Below are 21,638 nucleotides of genomic sequence, written 5' to 3' on the forward strand. Positions count from 1 at the left end.
TATTTTTTGTACTGTATTTTTTTATTCGATATTGTCCTTGTCTTATTGATTTTAAAACTATTTATCCTGCTATTTTCCGTTTGGATAAACCTGCTAAAAAATAAAAGTGCAGACCCTGTGAGAACGGTGACGTCACGGCCGCACTTCTCGCCTGCGTGCCGAGTTTTTCTATGTCATTACAAAGAGATGCAAAGCCAACTACTGGCTCGGCATGCATACTGCAGCTTTTTTGGTTGTTTTTGTGGATTTGTGTACTATGTTTGTATTCTCACAATGTTATCATATGAGCACATTGTTTTTTTAAACGTAAAGTAAAGACTTTTATGTTTTTAGTAGGGCCTTTCATCTGAACTAACCTTAATCCAATCGGTAAAGTTGTTTGCTGTAACACCAAATCATGAGCTACACGGGGCCGTCACAGTGAAGGAATTTCCCCTGCAGTGACTAAGAGCAGCTCAACACCGCAATTTGCACTAATACAATTTTTTGTTGTTTTTGCAAATGACATCATGTAGTGCTTTATAAACAAGCGTCATTGTTAAGATGTTACTATGTGTATTGGCGCTATTTTAGATTAAAAAGATGACTAGTTTTCATTGTTAAATGCAAAACACATGCACAATGAGGTGCAATGAGGATTCAGTGTGGGGAAGGTTCAGGATTTGAGATTGTACAGCATTATAGATATCTAATTTTTTTTTATCTAGCGCATATTTGTGGATGTTGGGGGTTGGAGGGGGGCAAACTGGTTTACGATGCGGTTATCACTGTGCCTGAAAAATTTCATAATTTTATAGCTGTAATTCTGCACAAATTTGAGATTTTTCTTGATTAGGTGAGGTGGGACATGGTGATTATAATGTAAAATTTTATGAACTGATGTTTCATATTTTATTTACTCAAATTCTGTCTTTTATGAATTTATTTATTCCACCAATCTGCCCAGGGACTACAGGTGTAAAATAGCAGCTCTGCAGAACCAGGTACAATGCATCTGTGTAAATGACATTACACTACATTACAATAATAGGCACAGCTTTTATTTCAGCTGAGAGGCATCACATGAATGCAGATATATTTAAAAATGCAAGCCTTTCCCATGTTTAGTAGGGCTGTTCTCATCTAGACGTGGCCTCAGTCATGTGTGTTACCTGCAGTGATTTACTACCTACCACTGATCACACTCACGTCTGCGGAGCACAGACTGTATTCGGTTGTTTACCTTGTGGCAGCACTAATCTGTTCTTTACAAGGACCGAAGTTTTCTCCTACAAGCCGTTTGATCCTGATACCATATAAAGTACGCTGACACCATCAATTCTCCACTTTTGGTCCATCCCTATTCTTTTTGTGTGTGTGTGTGTGTTTACTTTTTTTAAAGATGCAGCGGTGCAGTTTGGAAGCACAAAGGGAAGTGAGGCCAAGCACTGGGCTGGTTGAGAGATCCTAAAGCAGAGGCGGCAACTCCTACATGATTTCATCTGGGTAAGAACACAATCAAAATACCGAGAGGATGTTTCACACCGCAGGGGTATGATTGTCTACAACAATACCAAATTACACTGAACACAGAGTGATTTCAATATTTCCAAAGGCACTGATGTCTCATGCCACTGTATGGCCAAGTATTGATTTTAAGTTGCAGAAAAGTTAAGTCTCAATGTGTAGTTTGCAGCAGATGTGCTTACAGCCATGAGATCATCTGTAAAAGCAGAATACATTTATCAAAACAGAAAGTGCCACAGAGAAGTCAGAACCTCCAGGTTCTTAAAGAAAGAAATTCAAAAAGTCACGTTTACATTTGCACCATCGCAAATGAAAAACCTTCCCACGGTATGTTATGCAGTTCACAACATTTGTGTGGGCTTTGATAGATTAACTACAAGAAAATAATGTGATACCTTCGTTCTTCAATAAGCACTAATCAGGGTTTTTCAGTCACCTGGTGCAGAAAATAACAACAAGGTCAACAACACACACATTTTTCTGAAAGATAAAGTCGATACGGCAAATGTGTTGGCAAACAGTCGCCTGTTTACAAATGCAAAACACTCCGAGCAACATTAGCATTTATTTGGAGTTGTGTTTAAAGCCACCTGATAAATTAAGGCCCAGTAATCCCTCTCCAATTGGCTGCTAAATGCTTTGCTATCTTCACCAGCCACTTTGCTGCTACTGTTGCTAGGCAGAATATATACAGTCAATCATTGGTTTTTGGTCATCGCCATCTTGTTTTTTTGGAGCCAGAAGTGACAATATTTGGACGAGAGACTAGAGCTGTAAAGAGTGAGGGGAAGCTCTAACTGAGAGTCCAGGAACAGTATTTGAAGACCGCCTGTCACTCAAAGCAACCATGCCCCTAATTATGTATAAAATTTATCCTTAATATTATAGCAGTCAGAGGGCATTTTACTGCAAAATGATTTATTTACTTTTGATACTTTCACTGCAATGTACTGACAATACTTTGTACTAAAGTACTGTTTTGAGTGCACATATAGTTAAAACCCGAAGCAACGTCACTTTTGCTGCGTTCAGAAGTATTTGGCTGTTTTGCATCTGTGTTATTTTGCACCTTTTTGTGGACACTTTGTGTCTCTTTGCAGTTCCTTTGCATCTCTTTGTGGTCTTGTTGTGTCGCTGTAGTTGTTTGGGGTCTTTTCGTGGTCTTTTTGTGTCCTTTGGAGTTATTTTGAGGCTTGCTGGTTGGCACCTCTTCATTTGAGTGACATTTTGCAGGAGATGGCTCGGGGGTGGGGGGGCTGACACTTTAGGCTCCCGGGCCTGTGCCCGGTAGGCACGTTCAGTATTGTATTTGTGTACGTTTGCAATTCATAAGCACTCAAACGGTTGACAGGCTGAGCTGGTACATACTGGATACTAAAAACAGTCATTCAAAAAGATTTGTTTGTTCATTTTCAGCCATCACTAATTCAGTCACACACTCTCATGGAAAAGTAGCTGGACCAGCTGTGACCCTCATCACCCCGCCTAGAAATTTCTTCAACTCAAGAGACTCTAAAATTTGACAATCCTGGATGTCTCTTACTCAAGTCTGGCCAAAGCAATGTATGTTCAGCTGTATATAAAAAGTTTCACCCTGTAGTTTCTTCTCCAGAAAAAGTTTGACCGGGTCCTAGTTTACATTCTCGACGCATCTTATTTGCCAGGGAACTTCAGCCAAGTTCCCTGATCAACAGCGTGGAGCTAGACAACTGCATGGATAGACCATGTCTGTGAGCTAAGCCATCAGAGATGTTCATCTCCCCCTTCAGTGAAAGCGCTCCAGGTCAGTGAAACCAGAGGGGAGAGGGAGAGTCAAGCTGACCAGACCCTCAACAACTTTCATCTCTGATTACACAGCTTCCCTCTCTGGAGTGTACACTTCTCCACCCCGGCATACTGATCAGGCCGATTAGCCCCTCCCTGCTCCACCCGCGTCTCTGCACTACATCCCCCAAGCCCCTCTCCTGCAGCACCTAGGGTTATCGTCAGAAGTCTATAGCCCCTCCGAAGTCTCAGTAGAAATCAGCAGGGCTGGATCGGTGAGAAGGCCCGGGCCAGAGGAGGCCTGGGAGAGGAGGAGAGGTGCTCTGGCTCTTAAGAGACTCCCCTCCCGGCTTTTTGAAGGAGGAAGGCGAACGGAAGGAAAATCAATAGGCAAGGAGCAGAAGGCCTGTGATGGCATGGCTAATCGGGTTTCTGCATTAATGTTTCAGATGCTGGGAGAACTCATTGCCTGGCTGGCTGTACTCAGGGCCTCAGCGCAGCCTTGCACAATAAGCAGCAAACACACAAAAGGAAGCCGTGTAGGTTCACACACTTTCACTCAGTGAAGCATGCGAAAGCAAAAAGACATATCGATAAGAAGCTGTGCACATTTTGGACACAAAACAAACACACCAATTTGGGGTCTGTTTTTGCATGATATATGCAAGAACAAGAGCTGATAACACAAGATGTCTGGGACAATTACCTGAACCAGGCACAGAAAGGGGAGGGAGCGGCACAAGAAATTGCCCTGAAAAATGTGAGCTGTGGGTCACTGTTGAGATAAGCTCTAAAAACTGGTGTGTGTGTGTGTGAGTGTGCGTGTGTGTGTGTGTGTGTGTGTGTGTGTGTGTGTGTGTGTGTGTGTGTGGATGCAGCAGCCATGGCTGTGTTGGAGGAGCAGTCCTCCCAGACACTGAATCATAATCTCTAAACTCTGCCGGTATTTAGTGCTTATGCCACAGTTTCCACATTGCTTTCCTCTGACATTAGCCGTGTATAAATCAGGCTGCGACAGACAGGCAGCTCCCTTCTAGAGGCTGGTACGGGAAGGGGAGTTGGGCCGCCACAGGCTGCACCCAGGGCCCCCACCCACCACCACCTCCTCCCCACCTCACCACCAGATGTGCTCTGCTATCTGCTAACCCCCACACCCCCAACCCCCCCAAACACACACACACCCTCATCCCACCACTCACACTGACACCACTAATGCCTCCAACCATGCTGAAATATTCACTCTCTGCTCTCCTACGCTCTGGCTCTGCTGGTCTGCAGCTTTGACTGCAACAACAGTCATAGTTTAAGGTTTGCAAAAGTGATGGAGTTCTGCTGCTGCCTTCAAGTACTGCTCAGCACACCCAGGATTTTTTTTAAGTCGCAAAATATTCATTTCGGACGTCAATGCATAACTTTCACAGACAATGCATATTATCTTTTCCCTAAAATTTTCACTCTTGGCAATGAAAGCATGATGCACATTTTCATGGTTACACAGAGAAGCTCAAAGCACTTTGACAAAGCCTCCTGCAGACTGAGTTTTTGTAATCTTGTAAGTTTAGTGCAGCTACACTCTGTGATATGGATCTGATAAATTTGGGTACGACATCAAGTTTTATGTATGTAGGCTATGGGATGACATCATCTACTGAATCACAGGCTATGATCTACGTTTATCAATATGCATGAACAAAACATTATCGGCGTACGTCATCAATTTATGACGCTGTAGTGGTAACAATGATGTAAGCAAACAAATCAAGCCCTCATTATCGTGACATTTCTGTGTGCAGAAAAAAAGTCTGGAGAAGAGGAGGAGGAGAATGTTCATGGGAAATGAGGCCAACTTGACACGGCAATTTTGCCGAGCTCACAGTAAGTGTAAGTACCTATTAGCATTTAGTAGAGCTGCACTGATTGGTGCGTCATTTCATGCTGCATTTCTATTGGTTGGCCAGTAGACATGAAGCAGTGACACAGTGTGATTCTCATTCAAATTTCTGACACTGTCAGAATTTTATCCCAGGCTGTCTTTGACCGCACGACCCTGACAACGGCCGTCCTTAAACCTCTCTCACTGTGTGATGTCGGACCACCGTTTCAGAGCCGCTACCAAAGATGTTTCTTTCACGATGGTCAAAATCGCACAGTGTACACCGAGCTTAAGGTAAAGACTATCAAGACAGCTTGCAGGACAGGATGTGGGGGATGCGGCATGTGGCATTTTGATGACGTGTAATGCATGTCAACCCACAGCAGGAGATTTAAAAGCAGCCAGCAGCTAACTGGCAGAAAAACAGCAGCTGCAAATGTCTGCGATTGTAAAAACAACGACATTTGAGAGCATCTTACCCGTCGAGCAGAGCACAAGATCAGCTGATGTCTTTGCAACGTTATGCCACTTTTGAGCCCCTTTTCCACTGCACAAAATCAGTGGTCAAGTTTCCTTTTTTTAAACTTCCTGGAAGTTCATCACTAAATTGCTGGAGTTTCCCTTTAAGCTTATCTCGTGCATGTCCCTAATAACATAATTTATCATTCTGTTGTCCTCCCTTTTCCTTTTTCTGAAAGCAGTTAGTCCATCACTGACACTTAAGACTTGTCTTCTCTTGTCAACAAAATCTACATTTTGTCAGAATTGATATTATCAAAGATCTACTTTTAGTTGATCAATGTCTCGTCTTCATCATGGATTGAAAAAGGTCACTGAAGAACATTTTTCATCAAAGTTTTCATGAATAAAATCACCACTGCTTAAATGTGTGAAATATGTGTGTGTATCCCCCAGAGCATTTTGGGCTTTTACTTAACTTCAACACACGGGGAGTAAACCTCAGTCTACACACACTCTCAACAACCTCACAATAACGTCTGTGTGTAAAAGAGCAAACTGGGAAAAATCTACGAGGAAAAATAACCTAAGCAATAATTACATTTCAATGATACACCTGTTAAATAATAGTATGAAATCATGGTAAATGTTTTTACAGTTTCATCACACTGAAGTTCTCAAGGATTGACTTTTTAGCATCACGGTCTAACGGTGCAACGTCCGACAGCATACAAAGTCACCATAAGCAACACAATTTAAGATGTCAGGCTCTTCTGCAGACAACCAGCTGTGTGAGCCACTCTGCCACCGGGGCCTCCAAATTAAAATAAATAAATTCCTGTGTTTTGGGGGCATTATCTAAGGCAGTGGTTCCCAACTGGTCCAGCCACAGGATCCAGTATCCTCCTTTGCTTTAAGTTCAAACTCCACGCTTTGGGTAAAATGCCACACTTTTAATTTTATTTCACAAAATGTGAACAACATGTTGGCTTAGGACACAAATAAATAAAACATGTTGCAAGAATGAACAGAAACAGCACTTCAAAAAAAGCTCTGTGCCGAAACTTCACTGTACACAAACTCGCCAGATTCACGAGTCACTTGAGGTCTCGAGGCTCACTTTCGGAGCGCGACCCACCAGTTGGGAACCATTTATCTAAGGGACAAGTTTGGTGATTTTCTATATTATTAGTAACGTTCCTTCTAACAGGTACTGTGTGTGTATCCAAGACCAGATAAAACGTATTCCTCCGTGCCATAGAGCTCCATTATCATCAGGAAACTAATAAAAACACATTAATGAGCCACACTGTTGCACTGCATGACCTGCTCCTTCATTAACACCAACACACACTATAGTTCATTTGGTCCCAATCAAACCTCCAAATGTGAATGAATCCAATGCTGAAAAAACAGTCCAATGAGAAACATCTGCTAAAAACTACAGCAAATGGTTTAGAAAATAAAAGAGCCCTTTTTAAAATCATCACCCTTTAGGGCTTTCATATTCCTCACACTCACACTGCTCTGCCCACAAAATGCACTTCTAAAAAACAGGCTGTAAAAAAGTATTATACATAAATATGATTTTTTACTTTCATTGAGTTCATTTTTTTAATCAACATCTAATCATAAATACCAGCTATTCATTAATTTTCAGAATTTTGACCCTTTAAATGCCGGGTTTTTGTCATGATGCCACTATGTTTTTAGATTTAAAAAATATATATTTCAAATATACTACATGGTAAGTAGGTTTTTATTATAATAGCCTTTAATATGTCAATGATTAGCAGCAATATTGGCCTTGACACATTATTATTTTTTGTGCAGAGTCAAATACTCACACTCACGCCGCTGTGCACACAAAATGTGCTTTTCAAAATCAGTCTATAAAAATGAAATGATTATTTTCAGTATGCTACATGCAAAGTAGATTTTTTTTCATAATCCCAGTCTGGGATATGACAATGATTTGCAGCATCATTAATTGACAGTGCACCTAATGGAAATAACATGTATTTTCTCTATATGCCAAGTATGGTAAAATAGTGATATTAGGTAGAAAACAGTTAAAAGTTACAAATTCCATAATAATATGCATGTTTTTATGCTTTGATGGCTGTGGGATCAAAACTTGCAGTTTAAAAGAGTTTCAGTGGTGCAATTTTTGCACTAAACAGTATGAATGTAACAATTTAGTTTCCACAGTGTATGTTGGACTTATTGTAGGAGCTGAGCTGGAAAGTCACAGATTAAACAAAAAAAGACACAATTTTGCACCATATTATGCCATATGCATGACCACAGCCAAAAATGAAGAATGAAAAGCATGTAAAATATAAATATAAATATTTGATTTGTAATAGCAGGAAATATGCCCTTGTCCACCAAAAACGGATACAGAGAATAAATGAAAACACAAAGTGTTTGACTCACCGATGACATTGAAGGACGTCGGCTCCTTCAGCTGCTTCAGAAGAGCAGTCCTGTGACAAAGGATTCGCAGAGGCTTCAAACCAAGCTGATGTCTGGAGTTCAGACTGGGACAGCAGAGTTCACCGTGTCAAGGCCAGCCACAGCTTTGCATGAGCAGCTCTGCTGTGCAGCACCTGCAGCTCGTCACCAACTCAGGTGATTGGCTTCAGGCTCCGCCTTCAGCACTGAGGTGACACTGGGCCACAGGCTGCGTTCAAGACATGCAGAGAAAACGACATAAGTTTCTTACCAAAAAATACTTTTCCAACAAGGACATATGAGGCAGCACAGAGCCGCCGCTGTTGCTAAAAATGGCACTATAGTTTAAAGTATCTCTATACCAAAAGAAAAACTTGACTAAACTAAATCTTGGTTCTGTCTTTCTTTATTTCACAGTCTTTGCTGCATCCACTAGTTTTATTTTGTCTCCTTATTTCTCAGCTATGCGTGCAGCACAGCTCTTTAGTTCATTTGCACACAATTAAAAACTACATAAAATCCAGATGAATAAATAAAAAAGAGGTCATAAAGCCACAGGCTTAAACAACCCTGAAAACAACAAACAACAACAAAAAACGAAAAAAAAGAAAAACGAAAAAAAAAAACTAAATCAATATTTTACAATAAAATACATCAAAAGATAAATGACAACAAAGAGCAGCAACAGTAACCAGTCAGTAAACTGTAATCCTGTAAGAGGCCTCATTAGAGGATCTTACAAATTGTTTTTGCAGCAAATAAAGTTTTTGAGTTTATTAAGATTGGAGGAGTATGTACTGAATATATTTATTATATTTATATGTATTTCCCTAATGGGGATAAACACAGAACGGCCACCAAGTTCAGGATTTCCTCCTCAGTGGCGTGAAGCTGCATGTAGATTGTGCATAATTTGACAAATATAGACGGGCACACATGCAGAGCATCTTTAAACCATTTTATAGTCAGTAAAATGTTAAAACAAAGAATGTGTTGATCTGTCAGGGCCATATGAGCCTTTCCAAAACCACCTCTGTTTTTACAGCTGAAACCGTCTTTCATGTATCAGTGTGTGCTGTAATTAAGGCTGCGTGTTGCCCTTCACAGACGTAACAAAGCATACAGTGCATGAGTGCATCTGTTAATAGACCGTACGTGTTCGTGCTCGCACATAAAATGCACATAAAGCATGCTCTTTACACCTCATACACACTCAAAGGGTCCTTTCTCTCAGGTGCTCTTAGATCTTAGAGCAGTGCCATTGTACAGTGACAGTATTGATTGTTCAGCTGGAGACACTCATGTCCTCTTGGCTTCAACTCACATTCTGGGAACTTGAGTCCCTTCAACTCCGCTCTTTGTACTCGTGCTTGAGTCTGCAGGTTGCTCACTGCTCCCCTTCAGGGCCTCGCCCCGGACAGAGGTGGATGTGAGGACTGAAATGCCTTATTCATGTTACTTGACTGTGTTCTCGCTCAACAGCTCAAGACATACAGACACGATGAGGGATGCGAAACTTTGACAAAGTACATAGAAAAAGTAGCTGTCCTCGTATTAAACTGCACTCTTATTTTCTACGTCCACATCTTCACTAAATCGACCTTTATCCATTTAGCAGTATGTAAGCAGCTAGGCAAACCAGCTTACAGTACAGTCGGGGTAGTTATGAGCAACTAAACATTAAAGCTGCAGTAAATGAATTTGGGACACATTGTGTTACTATGCCAACCAGCTATGGTGTCTTAGCTGTGACATGATTGCAAATTTAACAGCATTTGTGGTTTCAGTGTTTATTGCTTTTTTACATTAGTTTTGTGAGGTGAAATGCTACCAATATGCAATAAATATGCAGTTAACACCCCCCTTATATATATATATATATATATATATATATATATATATAATCTTATAAGTTTAGTGCACGCTACATTCGGCATGCAGCATGGATCTTCATGAACTTGTTTACGACATCAAGTTTGATTTAAATATACTGCACTTCTAGAGGCACAATGACAATATTGCAAATACACTGAATGGAAACTGCTGAAAACATGCCAGAAATAAATATTATCTAAATTGGGGTTTAACATACAATCTTTCAGTCATAAATGAAGTAGGGAAAATCACTACCTATTAAACTATACAGGATGACAGACTGAGCTAAGGTGATTTTACTTCTGGTTTTATTAGAGCCTTCTACTCTCCATCAGGATTAAATTGCTCTGAAGGTAAAATATTAATAAATTCAGAATTGCAGCTTTGGCCTGGAAGTCACGGAGCAGACTTTGACCTTATAGGTACTGGGTACAGGGTCATGGTCGGGTCAGAGCGCTGGCACATCCCCGTCCAGAGGAGGGGTGTGTTAATCCTCCTCAGGCCCAGGAATGCCACCACTGGCCCAGCCGCGGTTAGGTCCCGCAGCCGGCAGCGGGGCCTCCGATGCTAATTGGAGGCTATGAAGCGTTGGGAGGCATGCAAATATCTCCGGCTTTACTCAGATACCCTTCTGTTCCACTTCCAGTCCTCTCCAATCCCCTCATTCCACCTGACTGGAGGAGAGGAGGGAGAGGAGGCGAACACAGCTGCTGGTTTGTTGCCTCCTTCCCGTGGGCCCTGGTGGTGTCGAGGGAGAGGGGGGAAGGGCAGGCGGGGGGCGCTGCAGCCTCTGTTGCCTTGATTAGGGGCTGGGCTTCCAGGCCCATGTCATGTACTGTACATCAGAGGAGATCAGCAAGCCAGCCTGAAAGTCAGATGACACCGAGCACATGCACAGCGCTCCTTAACCCCCCCCACCACCTGCCCTCCCTCCTCCTTTTATCCCCCAACCTCCCCATCATCTCTTACTGCCATGTCTCCCCTCTCTCACCTGCAGCTCCCACTCACTCACAGCCCGCCGTCACCCCCCCACATCACCTGTCTATCTCCCCCGCGAACACACACAACCCCCCCTCTCCCGTGGGACAGATCAGAAAAGGCAACCTGCAGAATGCTGGTGCTTATCAAGAGGGGATGAGAGAGAGAGAGACATAAAAAAGACGAATGGCGTTTTGGTGGGGGCCGTCTGGGTAAAGGACCAGAACAGACCAGGCACGAGGAAGATGTTTAGACTTGGGCGGAGCGCTTGTCAAAACCATCAGGCTTTAGTCTTTGATGAAGACCTTTTGGTTCTGGACTTGAGAGTCACTTGACATTCAGAAGGTGTTAGTGGAATAATTGTCAAGAATCCGTCTTCATTATTTATCTGCAGCCATATTCACGCCGGGCGATTCTGACCAGAGATACACGGTCAGTGTCACAAAATGTTGTAAAATGCAACATGTGAAGTAAATGCATTTTCCTACCATTAAGAGTCTCATAGCAACATTTAACCTTATTTACATAGTTAAAATGAACATATTTTAATAATACCTAAATGCGAAAGGTGGACTCTTTAAATTATTTATGTTCATTATATTATAATGTTTCTTATTTATTTTATTTTATTTTATTTTATTTTATTAAGCATGCACGATAATGTCAGCATGTATCACAAACTAATTATTTATTCATTTATTTTATGACAAATTGAACATGTACGAAATATCAACCTTAAGTTGAGGTATTTTTCTCATTTTGAACAATGAATGGATATTACATACATTAAAAAATTATATTGTATTTCATATAATATAATTAATATAATGTTGACTCCACAACTGGCAAGACTTGACGATAAAAAAAAATTTGGTGGGGGAGAAAAAAGAGGATATATATCGATTTCGGTATCGGCTATCAGCCACATGATTTGTTATATATCAGGATATTGCATATTGGCAAAAAATCCAATAGCGTGCATCTCTAGTTTTAATATGTTCATACTGAAAAGTTGAACCCTCATTACTCTGACAGCAATGGCAAATAGCTGTGGTCGAATTTGCTGAAAAAAATGTAACCATCAAAATTTTAATCCTTAAAGGAGCAGTGTGCATGGTTTAGGAGGATTAGTGGCATCTAACAATGAGGATTGCAGATTGCAACCAGCTGAAGCTACTCCTGTTTAGGAGCTCCCTCTCTTGTATTAAATGCATGTTGCAACCTCCGAGGCTAAAAAATGCAGCCAACGCAGAAGTTAAAAAAAAATTGCAGTTCTTTGAATGATCACTTGAGGCTGACTCTAGAAGTGACTTAATTCCCATAGACTAGTGGTGGGCGATATACCGAATATACTTGCGGTATCGCTGCTCGGTCGACATGCAATATATAAAATTACTTTTTCACAAACGTGAATAAAATGTCATGTTGTTTTTATAAGCCACCAGGTTCTCTCGCTCTCACAAGGCTGGTTCTCTCTCACAGACACACACACAAAAAGCAGGGCTTTTGCAGAGCTCCAAGGGTATGAGTGCGACATACAAATATTAGTAATATGTGAACTGGTGAGGTGCTTGTTTGTTACCCGCTCACAGCGACTGAAAAAAACAACCACGTGCCACGCCATCCCACCATGTGCATTTGTTGACATCATGGTAGCGGCGTCCTGGAGCATAAACTTCGAACGCAAAAGGATACCTAACACGAAATATGTAGACAAGAAAGTCCACTGACAAAGCAGTAACATGCGATGAGTTGAGAACATGCTCTGGTGGATCAGTGAGTTCAGGGGTACAGTTGCCCCTTTCCAACCTTTCTCACATCACGTTTTCTCCCCCAGTGTCTCCTCGCCTGTGTCGTCTCCGAACTCTGACCGATGCACATGTGACAACCATAAGGGGAATGCAAAGGGTCCTTTGTAGCAACTTTTCAGCATACCGGGACATAAATTAGCCCTCTCTCCTGTGTGTCTCCGATCTCCCCTGGGCTTTGTCTCTCTTCTCCCTCAGGTCCCCTTTTGAGATCCAGCAGCACATGGCCACTCAGAGAGACAAGTGTTGAACAGGCCATCCTCATCACACTACCACACACTACGCTTCCTGCCCCGCTTATACCTCACCGCCACCCCTCTGCTCCCCTCTACTCTCAGAGGAAGTCCCCCTTTCCTGAAGCCATCACTCTTGGCACCCGTAGGTCAGGACTAAAATGTGACTTATGGGCTCAGGCAGCGACAGGCTCTGCAGCTTGTGTTTGTGCAGCAGCTAAGAGCAACACATGTGGCCGAGCGCTGTGAGGGACTGGTGTATAGTGTGTGGAGTTGTGGGCGGAAACCACTGTGTTTTCTCTGCCTCCCCTTTGATTGAAAGAAGCATTTGTTTTTTTCCACAACTACACTCAGCCGTTTGACCTCTCTTCGAACCTGGATGTTCTTGTTGGCCTTGCACTTTTGGCTGATCTGGACCCAGTGGAACCGCTAATCACTGTCATTGGCATGAAATATGAAAACATTTTACTAAGTCACAGCTCCAACCAGTTGTACGACTGTGAAACAGCTTTAATGCAACTCAGTGCACAACTGAATGCAGCTTGTCAACAGAGATTAGGGGCTCTATGTCACTTTTTAATAGAAGCAAGCAGTAAGTTTGCACATTTTTTAACTATAGATTGTTTCTGCAGCACAGCTTTGCACAGCAGTAGCGTTTTGCTCGATTTTCTTACTTTGCAGAGCTTATGGGTCACTTTGGTAAGGATTTGCATTTTATTGTATTTTATCTTTCTACTGTCTATGTAGTCTGTGGCTGGCAGTATGAAAATTAAACTTTTATATAAACACACTTTGTGAAACACAAAACAGTGATGTGATGCTGTATCAGTTGTGCTTGTGTTGAACTGCCCAGACTGAAGATCTAAGATTATTGTTGCTGAATATGGTCCCTGATAAAAAAAAATGTAATAAGCTAAACTAATAGTTTTTCTGTAAATGTTACAATGTGCAACTTGTATACAATTTTTTAAAAGGAAAATCTAAAACTTTTACTATATTTTACTTCAGCTCCAACATCATTTGTCACTTGTGTACTGTTAATTTTGTTTATTATTATTGATTTATTTTTTATTTTTTAATAAGAGACTTATGCGAACTTAAATTATGTACTTATTTATGCTTATGTGTAAAATAATAATTATATATATTTTATTAATGTTCATAATAGAAGGTTTTTCAGGCCTTTTTTGTCTGTAAAACTCAACTTTTATGAAACCGATCATAATGAAACTGACTTTTAATTTATTTTATTATTTAGTTTTCATTCACTTCCAATGAATATAATTTTATTTTTTAAGTATTTTCAATTGAGTTTTTAATTTATTTTCTTTTATTTTAATTTGAAGATATTTCACACAAACAAAAATAGAAAATCAAGTTGAGTAAATTACTTTTTTTTCAACAGTGGCCACCACAGACTTCCACACAGTCCATGATGTCAGTGTTATGAGTGGTTTGGCTTTATTTATTGATATATTGCTGCAATCACTGCACTTTCCTGTCATGCTCCTCCAACCACAAATGTCAATAGATGCAGATTCTGACACAATCATGTACAAAACAGCTTGATGACTTTGGACAGATAGTCTCAATGCTCACCTCTCTATGTAAAGTCAGTCAGATATTTCAATGTACCACCTGTAGACAGCACAGTCAATAGATCTCACACACCAAACCTCCCTTCACTCCAGCTGCATGTTTACAGTCACCAGACTCTGTATTTCAGATGATGTGAATGTCTGACGGTCACACAGTTACAAATGTTTCAATAGTTTATTGCAATGCTGAGCTTTTTTGTAGCTGTTTTTCTGAGGACAAGACTCAAAATTTTCTATTGCAGGTGACAAAGCCGGCTGTGGGAATGTATAAGAAATGAAATGAGAACACTTCATCACACAAGAAGTCCAGGAATTCACTAAGCATCACAGATTGATGAGGTCTAAAAGTGTAAAAGGATCCTGGAGTGTTTCCCTCGAGTGAAATCCTTTACAAAAGACGTTAGTGTGACAGTTTAATAGTATATGGCTGTGAATCACTGCACTGCGGAGAGCAACAAGTCTGTAAATAAAATGCGAAGTCAAATTTGGTGGCAAACGCTGCGAGAATTATATTTTGTGATTATTGGGCAATATTTAGGAGCAAAAAACTGAAACTACGTGCTGCAAAACACTTTATGCTATAGCTTACATCCTATTTATGCAAAGTGCATAGAAAGTTTCAAATATCAGAAACTCGTCAAATGCACAGAGAATTCCCACTTGGATCTATGAGCCCAAACACGCTAAACCAACATCAAGAACCTATTTGCTGCAAATGAAAAGTTGCTTTTTGTCGGCCAAAACATTGCACTCGAAAACAACACAAAGACTAGTACAAACGTTCAGCGCCTGCTGGAGAGGAAATAACGCTCCATACCAGAAGACGGTGGACCTATTTAATCATCATTCAAAAAGCGAAACCAGAAGTCTGACAAAAAGGATTTGAGACAATATTTAGCTCGTTAAACGTGAATATTTACCATGTTACAATGAACAAAGACACAGGAGCTCAATGGCTAAAAAATGATCTCACCTAATATAACAAGTTTGTCAAGATCTCACGTTCTTTCAACTTTGTTTGTTTGCTTTTCTTACTTCTGCTTCTCATGTGTACTGAGCTAGCCAGTCGGATGCCAATTCCATCGGCCGAAAAAAGTCAACAAGGACAAGGTATTGTCCGTCTTTATATACAGTCTATGGTGCCAAAAGAAGAAGAAGAAGAAGAAGAAGAAGAAGAAGAAGAATTTATTGTCACATGTGCAAAATGCATTTAATTAGTCCTCAATGGAGCAGTAAGCTGCCATGTGCAGCGCACAGGGACCAGCTCCAGATCTCCTGCCAGGAGCAACAACAGGAGTACTAAGCTAACGTACATGTTTTTGATGGTGGGGGAAACCCAAGCAGACGTGGATAGAACATGCACACTCCACACAGAAAGGACCTGGGACGGTCGGGACTCAAACCTGGGACCTCCCTGACACCACAGAGCAAGTGCGAGACACACTGCAAAAATGAGGCCATCAGAAACTCACTGGTGTCCACTGGCCAACCATCAGCTTGGTGTTTCAGGCATTTGAAACAGTGTCAATGAACGTCAATTTCACTACATTTAAGAGTGAAAACTTCGCCGCTGAAAATACAGCCGACCAAAAGAAAAGTAACAGCCAACTCACTAATGATGTAAACTGACACAAAGATGACAATAACCAGCATAAACCACCATGTTCTTAAAAGACACATTATAAACACTGACAAAAAGTGACATTTGTATTTTGGAACATAAAACAGCAAACTTCACTGCAAAAACTACTCAGTGTAGATCTAGGCATGATGGGAAACGTAGGCTAAGTGATTGGGGCAGCAGTGAATTGTTGTTTTAGAAAGGCTAAACGTCATCAAGGAGCAGAATATTTAATTAGATAACGTTCTGGAAATGATCTCTCTTTCTTTCATTCATTTTGAGTTTTGGATTTTACCTTGCTCTTGAGTTATTGGAACTGTTTGTCATCCGTGACACTGAGCTACTAGCTAAAAAATACAGACAAAGGTTGCAGATGTAGTAGCTAAATCTGTACTTGCAAAAATGTTTTTTTTGACTGAGGAAAGCTGACCATTTTTGTGTTTATATCTGGTGTATTTATTTAGTTTGTGATATCCTATGATATCTAGAAAGCATGAGCACAACTTGGTTTTCTCGTCCCTGACTCCGCAGGGACTAGAAAACGTGTCTGCAGGTCGTTACTAAGGTCCGACCTACTTGCTGGAGTAATAAACTAGGATTCATTTCATATACGATTCTACTGACGTGAGTGATTGTTTTCCAGTTATTAGTCTGACTCCATGAATTTCCATGGAAACAGAGATAATAGTCACAAAAAGTTTTTTATTTTAAGAGCTTTTTATTTTGTTGGTAATCGTTTTATAATCACAATATTAAACTCAATGGTGTCTCTGCATCTCTGTCACCCTCTCATGTAATATTGCTTAATTGAAATATTGTAATCAAAATACTTGAGTGTAATAAGCATTTCTAAGTGAACCCCACATTGTGTTTGTTTTTTGGTAAACAACCTGACGCAGATAAAATCAGGGGTGTATCTTCAACATTTTGGGAGACAGTGAGTGGAGAGCCTTGAGCTGTTGTAAGTGTAGCGATTAGATAGAGGGACCCGGGAAGCCACAGAGCTCCATTGTACTCATATTCCTTCTGTCAAAGCAGACTGGCCGTCCAAGGTCAGTTTCTCCAGGCGCAGGAAGGAAAGACAGTGAAGAAACAGAGGAGTGAATCGGCAAGAGGAGGGACGGGCTGATAAGGACGAGAGCTGGAGGAAGGAGAGGGGATGGAGGAGTGAAATATAAACAGAGAGGTGGTGCTTGTCTGCCGTGGTAACCGGCGGTAATGGCTGTGCCCTCTTTCATGTTGCATCGTCGAGAGAGGGGGATTAGAGATTTATTTGGACGTCAGTATCAGGGGAGGGGGGCCTGCAGGACATGGCCTAACAGGATGACCCCTGACCTCTCCTCTTGCCAGAGCTGCTTGGGGTCCCACAAAATACCCAAGGGGGCCCCGAGACTAGCCAGTGTGTGTTAGGGCCCTCAGCAGTGTCAGATAGCTTAGGGCCTTTTTCAAATGTATTTTTCAAAAGGGGGGAAATCAATAAGTTGGGTCGGCTGCAGAAACATGAGCCTGTGATATTTACTTTGCTGTGAGGCAAAGCATGTTCAGAGCACTTGTCAAAGATGTGCCTCCAAGAGCATGTTTGGTTGTGAGACAAAAATAAGTCGATAAATGGACCTGAAGTCACTTTTTTTTTGTGGCACGCAGTTTGTGCACTCAATAGCTTTATATTATTTATTATAGACATTCAAGATTTTGCCTGCACTGTTCACAACAACAGATTTTTGATAAATATACACTGTAGCATACATTTAGAGGAGTGTATAGGATAAATACTGCTTTTTACTTATTGCCCTAAACTCTGTGTAGAGTTTCTGCAACATGAGTTGTGTTGCATGTAAGAGGCTGGTGTTATTCTGTTTTCTTAATGTCAGCAAATCACATGAAACCATCAAAACTAACAGCATATTAGTCCGTCTGTCAATACTCTCAGACTTCCTCACCCTGTCTGTGTCTCTCAGTCTCAAGCCTGTTGGTTTCTGCATTGATTCCTGGAAGTCGTACTATTTAACAAACATTGCTCACACAGGGAAAAACAAAGGTGCATTAGTTGGAGAATATGTGAGCAGAGGATTGATTTAGTTGGTGTTCAAGTGAGAGTCTATTCACGTCCAAATGATTTTCTGAAGCAGGAAACCAGGAACCATATTGGCGGCCTCTAGTGGCTTTAGAAAGGATCACAGGAGCAGTCGAGGTCAGATCGCATTACAGGGCCACAACGAAGTCCCCCCTTGAAACCACAGCTGCACTTTTACACAGAACCAAACGATGGCGCTCCAGTGTGTGATTTTACACAGCATCGCAGCATCCCGCGATCCATGGAGGCATGACGAATCTCATTGTTTTCCAAGTTTGCTGCCCTTTACAGCTGATGTTTATCTTCTTTGAAATAGGCAATATCGTAATACCTGTTCTTAGAAATCTCACGCGGTGGGTCGCACACAGAAACACAACGTCAAAACGTCACACTCGTGCCGCCCACGGTCACGTATTTCCAGCTTTACGTTTTACACAGACCTCACTTTGGGGTTGTTGTTACCTCAGCTCACGGCTCAAAGACGAGACCACTTGTCCCCTCTTTCCAAAATTGGACATTATATACAGAACAGCAAGGCAACATAACAGCGTGATATTCCTGCTTTGAACAGGCAGTGTAAATGCGGCTATACCATAAAAAGTGATAAAGCTGGGTGAGAGAAAGGGGAGGCGGATGGGTCAAAAACACAGGACTTTCATCCAGGAGGCTGGCGTTAGTGTCCCGTGTGAAACCAAAAGTCAGTTAGTCACATTAAGATGTTCCAAATGTTCTTAGTATAACCCTAATCATGCCATTTTTTTGTCACCTGACCAAGGAGTTATGTACCACATATTTTTGGTTTAACTGCGACCATTTTACAATGTTAAGCGCATGTTTAACACTGCATCTGATAACAGACATAAACCAGCTATCCTGTGGCTGAGTGGTAGGGGCACTACTAAAGGAAACAATCCTGTGGGTGGTATTTAAAGGGTCAGAATATATGACTTATGTGGTGGTGATGAGCGAGAAGAGTTTTTTAAAACCCGCACCTGTAAACATCACCACAGCCCGCCCCACAAACCTGTAAATAGGAGCTGAAAGTTTCTGGTAATGACCGTTGCTAATAACAACCTACTTGCTGTGGGCTATATCACTTACAGTAAATATCACAATATAAAACGTATTTTCTTTTTGAAAAGTACAAAGGTCAGTAGTTTTCCATCTTTTAAGTGGTTACATCTCAAGCACACAGCTGATATCCTACCAGGTTTGTTTACATTAGTGCACAGCTGATTGGTACAGTGTTTTTTTTTTTTACTTCTAAATGCTCCTTTTAAAACATTTCATATCGCTGCTGCAACACTATATTTCAGAAATTAGAAAAAAAATGCTGTGTTCTGTGTTTATAAAATGATTGAACGCTTCTTTATCAAAGTTTATATCGTGTCATTGAGTAGAGTGAGATACATGCATGCGTTATTTTATTTGTAATATTTTACTTCAGTCAAGCTCTTGTGATCATAGACGCTTTACTCCAGCAATGTTTTGTGGACTATAAAATTTCACCCGACTATAAACTAAATTTTCATTTTTGCCTGAACTATCTTTTAAAAATATCGCATAAACAGACTTTTTGATAAGGATCTCTTAAATTTGGCTTTTAAACATTGTGATCAGGTCATGTTTACCCTGTGCAAAATCGCAAGTTGACGAGACTGATATTTTGGTGTCTGCCAGAGATGATTCGGCTCTAATCTTTCCGCATGTGGATACACTTTTTATAATCCTCCAGGTACATATTAAATACACAGGCGAGTGAATACAAACACGCTGATGAAAGCCAGTGTATCAAGACTCAAAGTGCTCAGAAATTGTAGCCAGACTAACGTGATCAAAATCAAATCTCCTCTCCATGTATTCACACTGAAGATAGAAAACAGTTTAGGATGGGTTGTGAAATTGCAATGACAGCAGTGTTATTCTCCCTCACCCAGGGTTTCCCCACCATGCATCTTGGATTGCACTCTGGCCAGAGACAAAGCGGGTAATTGGATTCACATTGTGTCTGCGAGGGGAAGCAGGGAACAAACCCCACCTCTCCCCAGGCTGGCCCATGGCGGCCAGTGTGATGGTGATATTGTACTGACCCCGCCTATCAGGGGTCACGATGGGGAATTATAGTGTCAGCTGTCAAGCTGAGACCCATATTCTGCCCAGAGGTAAGGCACATTCACAGCTCCAGAGGACTACACCAGGCTCTCTGACACACACACACACACACACACACACACACACACACACACACACACACACACACACACACACACACACACACACACACACACACACACACACACACACACACACTTTATATCTCTCTTTTTTTTCCTGAGCGCTCATTCTCTCTCACTGCACAGCCCTGCTCTCATTGGGTTTATGTGCCTATTGTTGCCCTCCAGGGGTGAGAGAGGGGAGAGAAATTACCAGCTACAGCAGAGCTTAGCCACTGAGTCAGAGTGACAGACACTGAGGGCCGATGGCTGCTGGAACTCATACTCTATAAAACAAACACTACACTAGTAAAAGGCAAATAATGGCCCTCCAAACAAAAGCGGTAAATACTGTTAGTGGACAAATCATCATTTTTCTCTGCCCAGGCCAGCAAATTGGTGGACAGTCTTGAGTCAACCTACTCTGTTTAGAGTTCCTCACTTACAGGTAAAGTGAGTAGGATTTAAAGGTACAATTTAGAGGTTTCAGAAATGACACCTCTCCTGTGTGCCAAGTGTGTAGGAGAACTACGGTGGCTGACACAAAAACATGAATGGCGCTGTCCCTGTTTGTTTGTCCATTCTAGACCATCTTATTATATATTATACTATATTATTATTTGGATCTGTGTTTTAGCGTTGCTTAGGTGGACACGGACAATAATTAGTGACGCTGCATCATTGCATCTCGCCGGTTACCGCGTTCGCCCGGGTGTTGTGTTCCCATCAATGCTGATTGGAGCCAAAGTCGATAAAAACCCTTGTTTACTGCACAATCATTTGACCCGGGTGTAAATGCCGATTGTACGCATTTCCTTTGCATTAAAAGCCAGATGTTAGTGTTTTTTTTGTGCAGTGGGTGAGGCTTGAGAAACAACACATGGAGTCTGTGAGGAAGGACCGGCTCCATATGTAGATATAATTCTCTGATTTTGAGGTAACAAAAAGATTCTTAGTTTCAGGTGAATATAAACTAATAAAAACACGAATATTATATTCCACTTCTGCAAACTGATACTTTTAAAGCCTCTGGAAATGTGGCTTGTAATAGTCAGAATGCACATATATCAAAGTTGACTATCTACAAAAACAGCTCATTTTGAGGATAATAATATTTCTCTAGACTGTGTGGGCGTGGCATAAACCAAGGCTTTGATTGACATCTCCGGGATCCCACTT

At 41.3% G+C, this 21,638-nt stretch overlaps 1 protein-coding gene across 1 annotated transcript in view; it reads right to left on the bottom strand.

Annotated features, from left to right (window-relative positions):
- Positions 1 to 8,256, bottom strand: part of LOC121945933 (basonuclin zinc finger protein 1) — a 77,064-nt gene extending 68,808 nt beyond the window's left edge. The window contains exon 1 of the mRNA XM_088084095.1: positions 8,042 to 8,256. Coding sequence (XP_087940221.1) covers positions 8,042 to 8,050 — 9 coding nt within the window. The 5' untranslated portion in view covers positions 8,051 to 8,256. The remainder of the gene's footprint in view (positions 1 to 8,041) is intronic.
- Between the last annotated feature and the right edge of the window lie 13,382 nt (positions 8,257 to 21,638).

Source organism: Plectropomus leopardus, chromosome 1, assembly GCF_026936395.1.
Source record: "Plectropomus leopardus strain MGB_pleo_1.0 chromosome 1, ASM2693639v1, whole genome shotgun sequence".
Taxonomy (NCBI): Eukaryota; Metazoa; Chordata; class Actinopteri; order Perciformes; family Serranidae; genus Plectropomus; species Plectropomus leopardus.